Below are 10,426 nucleotides of genomic sequence, written 5' to 3'. Positions count from 1 at the left end.
GGGTTTCCTTCCAGAACCCTTGTTCTACCTACAGATATGATGCATACTGTATCTATGCAGAGACTCCCAATATCCTCCTGGATCTTGATGCTGTCTGTTGCACACACAGTAGGTGAGTGTCTGCATGACTGTACTCTGTTGCACGTATCCTGTTGTTACAGGTGTGTCCACTGAAAAGGTCTTTGTGTCTATCCTCCCACAACCTCTTTTGTCTTTTCATTGGACCATGTTTTGGAGACCCTGTTGTATAAATACAGTACCATTTTATTTACCAGTCCCTGCTGATGGACAGGGAAGTGGTCTCCAGTCATTCACAACCACGTACAAAAAAAGAAAAAAAAGCTGCAACGGACACACGTGTATAAGCCTCCTGGGCGCGTGGAAGCCACACGACACGTCTCTGGGTGCCAGGCTGCTCAGCTGGGCTGGAAGCTTGGTGGGTGTCACCGTCTCCCCCTGGGCCCCCAGAGTTTTCCCTCCATCTCCAAAAGCAAAGCAAGTTGTGCAACTGGAGGAGCCCAGGTGTGCGGCGGGAGTCCCTGAGGGCGCCGTGGGCTCCTCTGAGTGCAGAGGTGGAGGCCGAGGGGGCTGTGCCTGGTCGGCGTCATCCCCTTGGCCGCACGCTGTCACCACTGCAGCAGCTCCTGGCTCTCAGCCAGGTGTCCTGGACCCGTGCAGCCGTGTCCCAAGCAGGCGCAGCCTCACTGCCTCTCCTGCACAGCCACGCGGCTCTCCTTGCCGTCCTCCTGGGTGACCGGCTGGCAGCCATGTAAGGTCTCCTGCACTGGAGCCGCAGGAGATGGAGCAACATCATCCAGAAAAATAATCTCCACCGGATCTTGCCCCTGAGCCTTAGGAAAATGGACGGCCTGGGAAGGAAAGTGTGAGGTCACCCCGCAGCCTGTCCCCGGGAAGCAGAGGCCCTCCCCAAGCCCCTTCCCCTTTCCCAGGGGACAGGGCTGATTCCTTGGGTGTCTCCTGCCCCCTGGTGGCCACACTGAGGGTACCAAGAGGCTTCCAAAGCAAGAGCCAGTGGATTCAAGGAGCTGCCACACTGGGCCCAGCTCCAAGACCCCAAGGCGCGTTCCCCTGGGGTGAGCGCCCAGCAAGGGGTGCAGGACTTGGCCAGTGGTGCCAGGCTCCATGAGGAGGTCAGCTCTGGAGGTGATAGGCTGGGACTGAGTAAGTGGACAGAGGAAGCAAGGCTGGAAGGTGGCAGGGGTCGGGGAGCCTGTTCTGCCCCCCACTGACCGCAGTGACAGACCCCGAGTCGGTTTTCCTGCCCCACAGGCAACAAAATCTTTCTTGCCAAAATTCTGTCCCGGGGTAACCTACCTTGTCCTTCGGCTTCTTGAGCACCTTCCCTAGAGGAGAGAGAGAAGGGTGTGAGCCGGGAGGCCAGAACAAGCCACCAGGGACGCGACACCTCCTCCTCCCTCGGCCCCTCCACCCACCTGGGGACTCACGGATGTAGAGTGACACCAGGAAGATGGCCAGCAGGAGGACCCCTACGATGGGGATCACCACCAGGGCTCTCGTCCGACTCTGGAAACCTAGAGCAACCAGACTTCAGCAGGCTCCCAGCACAGCTCCCCCGCCCCCAGGCCCGGGGCTGCACCCAAACCCTCCACTGTCTGAGCTCTGTGACATCACAGGTCTCAAACATGGGTCCCTTGAGGAAACATGGCTGGCAGGTGTCTTTAGGGTGAGGAGCACATTGTTTTCATCTCATCACCCTAAATATGCTTTGAGATATTGGCCAACATTCTTTACTGAGGACATTGCATATTAAAAGCCTGGATATCTGGCCTCCTACAAAATGGGGAGATCAGGGCCCCGTGAGCCAGTGTCCCCATCTGACAGCATCAGCTGGAACTGAATAGCGGCGGGCTCTCCAGCTTCCTGTCACCCTACCCCCCGCCCAAAGCCGAGATCCAGCGTCATTCATGTCTAGACCGTTGTTCTTCTTATAGAAAAGGCAAGAGGGAAGTCAAGTGTTTCTTGTTCCTCAGCCTCTATTTTAAGTGGGCAAATGAAAGACCAAGAGGCAGGAGCTCTGACACAGAGAAGGAATCAGACACTTCAGACAAAATTTACAGGTACCCCGGACGACTCGGGGATCAAGATAAGTTCTGGTTTGATGCCTCAATTTTCAAGTCGGTGGACACCAAGAGAGCAAACAACGGCCGACGGTTCAGCCATCTGTTTTTTAAATAAAGTTTTATTGGAACCAGGGCCAAGCTTAGGGTAATGTGAGGAAGGCAGGGTCTTGCAAATGCAGGATCAGATCCTGCCTTTATTTAAAATTTTGCTATTTTTGTTTATCACAAATTTTTTGCATTCATTTTGATTTTTATAATATTGTGTCAAGGAGTTGGAGCTATATATAGCTCAGCAGTAGAGCGCTTGCCTCACACATTAAGGCCCTGGGTTCAATTCTCAGCACCACATATAAATAAAAAAAATTAAATAAAGGTCCATCAACAACTAAAAAAAAACTAATAAAAAAATTATTGCATCAAAACGCTTTATCTTGGTTACGGCATTGATGGCACTCTCTTGAACACTTGGCTCAGGCCAAGTGCCGCATCACCTCATTCTACTCCCAGCCCTGCCAAGAGGAAGTCGAGTTCAAGAAAAAGCAAAGACGGTGTGCTTTTCTCACCCCTGACCTCCGTGCCTCACTAACATGACCTGCCCAGTCCCTGTAGTTATCTGAATTGGTGATCTGTGCTGTAAGCCAACCTTCTCGTTCTAAAATCAAAACTGAGGCCAACAGGGGAAAATGTCACTGTGTGCTAGGACCTGAAGTAAGGGGTGGCAGAATCGCATTCGTGGAGCACCTCCCTAGTGCAAGAACCCAGGCCAGGTCCCTGCACCGGCCTACTAAGAGAGGTACACTTGTTGTCCCGTTTTACAGATGAAGAAACGGAGGCTCAGAGAGGGGAAGCAGCTTGCCCAGGCTCCCACAATAAAGGGCAGAGCTGGGATACCACACCCCCAAACTGCCTCCTCCTCTCCCTCTGTCCCCCCCTTCCTCCCCGCTGGTGTCTCGGGCCTCTGCCGCCCCTCCAGTCCCCACAGCTGCCAGGGCCCACTCCAGGACTCACCACAGATAGCATCAGTCACGTTGGTCCCTGGCTGGTGCTCCACCAGGTCTTTGGTCTCACAGCTGTGCACACACATGTGCACACACATATGGGCACGAAGACGCACAGAGAGAGAGAGAGAGAGAGAGAGAGAAATGGTAAGTCTCCCAGCCATCAGTATCCAACCCCAGCGGAGTGCAGTCAAGTTCAGGCTCACAGAGCTCACCCTCCCCACAACAGCCCGTCCGGCTTATCCTGGGAAGGACGCAGACTGTTCTTATGCACCTCACAGGGGCAAAGGAAAGACGCCCGCATGTCTTGAAGGAGCGATGGACAGTGGAGTCAATAATGAGCGGCAGCCCTGGAATGCTGATAAAGTGGGCACCCAGAGGCGGCATCCACAATGGCTGCAGGGGAGAGATGCTGAGCTGAGTTTAAGGAAGGGTTTCTCAGCCTTGGCACCAGTGACCTCCTGGCTGGATAATCCCGTGTCGGGGTGGGAGGGGCGGTCCTGAGCATGGTAAGACGTTTAGCAGCATCCTTGGGCTCTACCCACTGGATACGAGTAGCTCCCCCTCCCCAGTGGTGACAGAAAGGTGTCCAGACACGGCCCAGGTCCCACAGGGAGCAAATCTGCGCCTGGCTGAGACACTGTGGGTTAAGAAAGGTTTGCAGAAAGCCTTCCCTGTAGGAGGAGATCTGAGAGGGCCTGAGGATGGGAAGTCTGGAGCCGCCGTGCATTCCAGCCAAGCGGACAGGGCCGAGGGGGGAGACCAGGCAGCTGGCACGTGGGTGGTGCTGGGGAGCCACAGGAAGACAGAGCTGACAGCCAGGCATGAGGGTCTGACTGGATGCAGCATCCAACCACATAACCTACTGAGTAAGAAGCAGCTGACCAGCATCTCGGAGGAGGGACGGCAGAAGAGTGGCCAGCCGGGAGGCGTGGCGAGAGCCTCGATATGAGATGAGACCTGGTCCCAGGAAGTCCCAGCAGGAGAAGGGACGACGGATGGACAGGAAAGGACATTGCAAAGGAAAACCCGCTGAAGGCAGGAGAGAGAGAGCAGCTCAGGACAGAGTGTGTCCTCGTCTACACACACTCCTGAATGTCTTCCTCTCGGGCTTTGTCAGAGGAAGGTCATTCCGTTTCTCAGGGGAGGACAAGGCTCGGAGGGGTGAGCTGCAGGTGGCCTGGAGCCCGTGCGTCACTCGACCTGCGCAGGAGCTCCAGGACAGCGGCAGGACTTACCAGGAAAGTCCACGGGAGCACCTGCCCCAGCGCAGCACAGGCCAGGCACAGGGGCTGGGGGCTGGGGCTGGCAAAGGCCCCGTCTCTCCATTTAAGGAGTTGCAGTCCACGGGAAGGGCAGGCAGGAAGCAGAGCGTACGTGGTGGGCCACAGAAAATAACAGAGGGGCTGGGGTGTGGCTCAGCGGTAGGGCACCTGCCTAGCGTGTGCGGGGCCCTGGGTTCCATCCCCAGCCCCACAAACAAAAATAAAGAAAAGGAGAGAGAGTGAGTGTGTGCTTATTTATTTGTTCATGCACAGGATCTCTGCAAGGACCCTCAAGAAACAGAGGCTGCCTCCAGGGAGAACTGGGAGGCTGGGAGGAGGATTGTCACCGTGGGCCCCTTGGTACTTTCTGTCCCATGAGCCCGTGTTACCCGTTTTTTAAAATTAGATGTAAAAAATTAATGGTGCGTGTGTCTAAGTGTATTCCAGGCAGAAGAGTCTGAGCCAACAGAATAAATCGTGTCCTCGGGGGGACTGTGGACGGCACGATGCAGCCTGGCGGGGACAGGAGGTCAGGAAAGGCCACGTAAATGTGGTGAGGAAGAGTCTGCGTTTCCTGTCGGAGGCAGGAGAGCCACCAAGAACCCTGAAGTGGGGAACAGCATGACCCAGAGGAACTGGGAGCCCACTTTAGCAAGAGGTGGGGGAACGAGGTGGGGACAGGGCTCAGTGGTGGAGCACTGCCCAGCATGTGAGGCCAAGTTCAGTCCCCAGCCCTGAAAAATAAGTAAATAAATCAAAAAAGAATAAGAGAGAGAGAGAGCAGTGGAAGAGGAGACACGAGCGGGGGACCGGTGGGCGCAAAGGTATCAGCAGACGACAGCGACGAGGCCCAAACTAAAGTGATGGCTCAGGAGAGAGCAGGGAGACCCGGGCCAGAGGGACAGGACCTGGGGGCCAAATTTGGAGCTGGAGGTAAGGAGGGAGTCGCTGGGGGCGACTATCCAGAGCCACACGCCGCGGGCCCTTTCCCCCAGGGGAGGGGAGCGGGCGGCGGGGCCATCTGGACAGAGTTGGAGAAGCCGGTGAGTCACTGCCGAGAAGCGAACACCCAGCCGTGGGACAGGACGGTCTGGGACCCAGGGGATAGATCCAAACAGGGGACGTTGCTTGGCGACCATCCGAGGGAGATGGGAGTTGAGGATCCCAAGAGATGGCCCAGGAAAGGTGGCCGAGTGGTCAGAGAGCCCAGAACACGGCAGGGAGAGCACTGAAGGGGCAGGAAAAGGAGGGGGCAGAAGGGGGCACTGAAGGAGGTGTCCCCACTCCCCAAGAAGGGCGCTTCAAGGAGATGAAGAGGCCAAGAGTGTCTGTCACTCGAAGAGAGCAGACAAGAAAACCCTGGAAGCCCCCCCGGGCTGGCCGTGGGGTCGCACAGGGCGGAGGTGGGGAGCCGGGACAGAAGGACGGCGGCTGGAGAGACGGAGGCAGGGCCTGGGCTCCCCTGGGGGTGAGTCCTTAATACCTTGTCCAGGGGTGACACTTTTCAAAAGCAGATGACACATTGGAGAAGAAGCCGACTGGGCAGGGTTCACAGATGGTATCAGAAGTCCCTGTACCTGAGAGCGGGTGGGGAGGGGACATGAAACATCACCGCGGACTACCTGTCTGGCTCTCCTGGGAGCCAGCAGAGAGCTGCCCCTGACAGTGCAGCCCAGGAGGCCCTGCTGCCTCCCCGGCACATACCCACGGCAGGAGGCAGGAGGCGGAAGGCCCTGCTCACTCCAGCGGAAACCCACCTAGTTGAAGTCTCCCTTCCCTCTGCCTCTGGAGCTGGGTGCACTGCCCACCTCCTGCGATCTGGCCCCCCCGCCCTCTTCCCACCTCCAGAGCCATCCCTCACAGACCACGTACCAAGCTGCTTGACCCCAAGCCCAGGGCCACATGAGGTGTGTAGGGCACAGCTCTCGCAGGTGCCACTGGTGCAGTGCCGGCCTTGCTCGCAGGCGCAGAGGGTGTCTGTTTCTGTGCTGCCCTCTCTCTCGACCCGGAGCCCGAGATCTGAGCACAGTGGGCAGGGAGGTGGGAACCTGCCGCGCCAGGTGGGAGTCCCACTCCTCACGCTGCCGGCTCAGTGTTCTTAGACCCTCTTCCCAGCGCAGCCAGCAATGACCACCCAGGACCACCGGGACCACCCCGACTCCAACCAATCAGAACAGGCCCTGGCTACTAGAACCAAAGTGGCTGCCTTGTCAGAAACACCCGCTGGGTCCCACGTGTCCCCTCCCCCGAGCCCACGCACTGGGGTCGCAGTATCTGTGCTCATGACAGCGTCTGTCTCTGTTCCAGGTGTCTGAGAACTCGCCCTTACTGCAAGGCAGGCACTGGGTTTCGGTGAGCTGGGCGCAGTCGTTCACCAGCTTCTCTCCTGGAAGACAGCGGGCAATGGGGCAGCGCTGGCCCACAGGGCCCGGATCTCAACAGGATCTGGCCGGGCGTGCAGGTGGGGGCTTAAAGGTGACCCTTCTGGTGGGAGAGATGGAAGAGAGAGGACCCCAGGTTGGAGTCGGCCGAGGTTTACCAGGCAGAGAGGCAACCAGGACATTCCGACGGCAGGGCCGGGAGGGCAACGGTTGCTTCAGAGGCCAGTTTAGCGTTAGTACATGGGCTCTGCATCTGCCACGAAACCAAGAGGCATCCCACAGTGGGACTGAGGGTGGCATCTCACCTGGTGGGCACTTATTACAGCACTGATTGTTTAGGAGGTACTGGTTTTCTCTGCATTCAGTGGGTGGCTCTGGGTAGACCTAAAAACAAAATCATCTTCAAGTTTCTGCTGTCACCTCCTTGGCAGGAGGATTGAAAATCAGCCCGGACAGAGGCTAATCCTGATATGGAAATCCAACAGAAAAGGAAGCCTGCATAGTACCGGGTGTTTGTCTTTAACTAACCGGTCAACTGATCTGAGTTTCAAAGTACCCAGAGAATCATTCTGGCCTTTTACAAAGCAATAGCTCTGGAAACTCAGTATTCTCTGAACTGAACAGACCTGCTTGACTCCTGAGTCTTTCCTCCTCCCAGACTCAACAGGTGGGAGGACTCCCATACCTCCCGGGGAGTCCTGAGGTTGGCTGGCTTCAGAGGACCCCAGTCCTGGGTGGGCTACAGAGCCTCCTCGCATTCTTCCCACCTCCAAGACCCGCAGGGTTTCTCCCCCAACTCTGCATTTTGCTCACCTCACCCCTCCCTCACAAGACGCTAGGATGGCGAAGCTGGAAGGATAGAATCCGATTCTTTCATTTTACAGATGGCGAAGTGGATCACCAGAGAGACTGGGTCACTTGCGCCCAGGGTCCCACAGGGGCAGAACCCACAGGTTGCAATATACCTTCTCTCCACCGGCTGTGTTTTACCTGCACCGTTTCTACTATGCACCACCCATGATACTCATTGCTTCTTACTAATTTAAATACAGCTCTTTTGAATGCAAACCTCTTGTCATTGCCGTCATTGAACCAGTATCACTTCTCATAAATAAAAGGAAACCCTAAAAATAAATTTGACAGAAATAAAACAATGCTATTAAACCCCAGGTGGTTGCTTTACTAGCTAAAGGCCCTCTGCCCAAGGATTGCTCTTGGTTTTAGTTAAGAAGGAGGATTAGCAAGCCTCTGAGAGGCATTACTATATTTTAGCTTCAGAGACTTCTTCCTTGGGGGAAAAAAAAAGAAGGATTTTTAAAAGAACTATAAAGAACCTATATTTAGTTCTATATCCATGTGCTCCCTAAAACCATCCCACACTTTGGGAACAGCCAGGGAAAAGAGGATAGGTTTGAGAATCAGACAGCTTTAGGCTGTGGATTTTATAATACATACTAGCTATTTTGGTTCTCTTAGCCTCCCTTTCCTGGCTTTCAAAATGGGAGTAATGACACCTGCTATGCAGGTTGGGCTGAGAAGATGAGAAAGAACACGTGTACAGAGCGTTGTGCCTAGCCCATAGCAGGTGCTCATTAAACGGCACTTTTACTCACCATATATAGATGAGTATCTGCTTGGATGCCCAGTACCCTGGCTAACTGTCTGCCCAGGACCCATTTGATCAGCAGCTGTCACTCAACCTGGGTTGCTGAGAAAACTACTTACAAAAATATGTGTCTTATCCAAAATTGGGAAGGAAATGGGAAAGGCTACCACTCCCAACCAGAAGCCCCCACCAGTGAACACGGACCTTCCTACCACGCTCCCTGAACAATGAAATTCCTTGATGCCATCTTCAAACAAAAATTCATATGCAGGTTCTACCAGTATGTACCTATGAGACTTTTGGCAAGACAATTCCCTTTCAGAACTTCAGTTTGCATGATTTGTATAATGGGGAGTTGAGAAAAGTCAGGTGGAGAATACACTTAGCATCTTCCTCGGAGCTCCATACACAGGAAGACCTTGATGAATAGCCCCTGCTATTGTCCAGCCCCTACCTGGAGGCCAAATGAAGGGTCAGGGAGCCTACTGCTCTTGAGAAGCCTCGACCACCCCTGCTCTTCCTCCCCACTGTCCACCCTCTCCAGTTCCACCCTCCTGACCTCCCTGCTCCCTAAGAGCCATTGTTTAGATTGAAAATGAAACCTTGGGACTAAAGCAGCTTCCCCCTCACAACGTCTTCCCCTGCTGCTGGGTCATTCCTGTCCAGCCTCACTGCAGAATGTAAGAGTCCCTGAAAATAGGGGGCGGCCAGAGGGGCTGGGATGAGAGGGCCAGGTACTCGGGGAATTCCCAGGCTCCGGAATGAGGAACTACAAAAATACATTTAAACCAAAAGTGAATCAAGTGTGAGCTTCTGAAAATCCCGGAGATATGCTTGGTTGGGTCGAGCCCTTCTGGTGCCTGGAGAATCCCCTGCTGGCCCTCTAACCCTTTCTTGGGTCCCACGAACTGTTTATCTCCCCCCAGGAGTCCCCCAGGTCATCTCAGATTCAAGAGGTAGAGGCATACAAAGATCCTTCTAGGTTGTCTCTCCAGGATAAGGGGGCGGCGTAAAAACACCTTGCCTCCTGCAAAGGTACCTGGTCCTCTGCACCAACCCTTGTTTCCGCCAGATGCCCTGGAAGAAAGCAGCCCCAACTGGTAAGGAAGTGATAACCACTAGGGCTGGCCTCTGTCCACGGTGGGCAGGGAAGGGACAGGAAACCCGCCCCTTCCCTTGGCCGGCCTCCTCTCCAGTCCTCTGGATCCCCTCCAGTTCGTGCGGCCGGCCTCGGAGGCAAGCCGGACCCAGCCCTTGGATCGGATGGAAGCTGGGGCTCCCTACGCCCCAACCCTTCCACGCAGTCTAGGCGCATTTGTGAGGGCAGTGCCCCCCTTCGGCGCCTTCGGCGGGCCACCCGGGAGCCCCACCCCGCTAGGCGAGGGGCAGCCCACCTCACCTTCAGCCCCGATCGGGGTACCTGGCCCGCTCCCCCACTCCCTCCTGCTCCCCCACTCCCTCCGGTCCGCACTCCCCGCCCCTAGGTCAGCTCGGGGGCCTCTTCCCCGAGGTCTTGCTTCTCCTTCCCTCCCATTCCGCACCCTAAAATCTGAAGCCCGTCGGGTGGGGCGCGGACTACTCACGGAGGTCCAGATGCAGCCCCAGAGCACGCACTGCAGAGGCAGCCGGACCATGGCGAGGCCAGACGCCGACCGCGGGCACCGGTCCTGGTGCGCCGCGTCCAGTAACTCCCCGGCCCAGCCTGTGGCCCCGCCCAGGAAAGGGGCGGGATCTTCGAGGACCAATCGCGGCCAGCCGGGGACGGTGCCCCTGGCTACTTACCCTTCAGGGTTTCCCCCAGGACATTCCCAGGAGTCTAATTCCCTCCGGGAGTTTAGGGGCGCTCCTCCCCCCCCCCCCCCGGTAGAGGAGGTGTCCCCAAGGAGAGCCCTTCCTCTCGTCCCCAGGACCCCAAAAGCCACGGAGAGGCGGGCTAGGAGCCAGCTGCGTCCAAGGGAAGAAGGGAGAGGAGGGATCCCAGTGGGTGCTGGGGTCGCCACCAAGACCTCCCCGGTTCTCCCCCGCGCTACCTGTGGGAATCCCGGCAGAACCGAAAGCATTCCCCCCCCCCCCC

The 10,426-nt window shown here is 56.3% G+C and overlaps 1 protein-coding gene across 3 annotated transcripts; it reads right to left on the bottom strand.

Annotated features, from left to right (window-relative positions):
* Positions 1–243: 243 nt before the first annotated feature.
* On the bottom strand, positions 244–10,086 carry Cd40 (CD40 molecule). Of its 3 annotated transcripts, none has more exons than XM_015479024.2 (9): positions 9,936–10,086; positions 7,052–7,130; positions 6,626–6,751; positions 6,238–6,384; positions 5,849–5,942; positions 3,111–3,172; positions 1,455–1,553; positions 1,336–1,364; positions 244–869 (listed from the first exon to the last, which is right to left on the bottom strand). In XM_015479024.2, the coding sequence occupies exons 1-9, from the start codon at positions 9,984–9,986 to the stop codon at positions 702–704; spliced, it is 855 nt and encodes a 284-aa protein (XP_015334510.1). In that variant the 5' UTR covers positions 9,987–10,086; the 3' UTR covers positions 244–701. The 3 variants fall into 3 exon arrangements, with proteins under 3 accessions (XP_015334510.1, XP_015334520.1, XP_048666733.1); XM_015479034.2 differs by having other exon boundaries at positions 1,467–1,553; XM_048810776.1 differs by lacking the exons at positions 244–869; positions 1,336–1,364; positions 1,455–1,553; positions 3,111–3,172 and adding an exon at positions 3,185–4,132.
* Between the last annotated feature and the right edge of the window lie 340 nt (positions 10,087–10,426).

Source organism: Marmota marmota, unplaced genomic scaffold (genome assembly GCF_001458135.2).
Source record: "Marmota marmota marmota unplaced genomic scaffold, marMar, whole genome shotgun sequence".
NCBI lineage: Eukaryota > Metazoa > Chordata > Mammalia > Rodentia > Sciuridae > Marmota > Marmota marmota.
The sequence above is the reverse complement of the archived record's forward strand: the minus strand, read 5'-3'. Positions and strand labels throughout refer to the sequence as shown.

Coding starts and splice junctions, on each gene's coding strand:
- Cd40 (XM_048810776.1), bottom strand. CDS start 9,986: ATGGTCCGGCTGCCTCTGCAGTGCGTGCTCTGGGGCTGCATCTGGACC. Junction 6,385..6,625: donor GCACAGATACTGCGACCCCA/GTGCGTGGGCTC, acceptor CACTGTGCTCAG/ATCTCGGGCTCCGGGTCGAG. Junction 5,943..6,237: donor GCTTGGGGTCAAGCAGCTTG/GTACGTGGTCTG, acceptor ACCCGCTCTCAG/GTACAGGGACTTCTGATACC.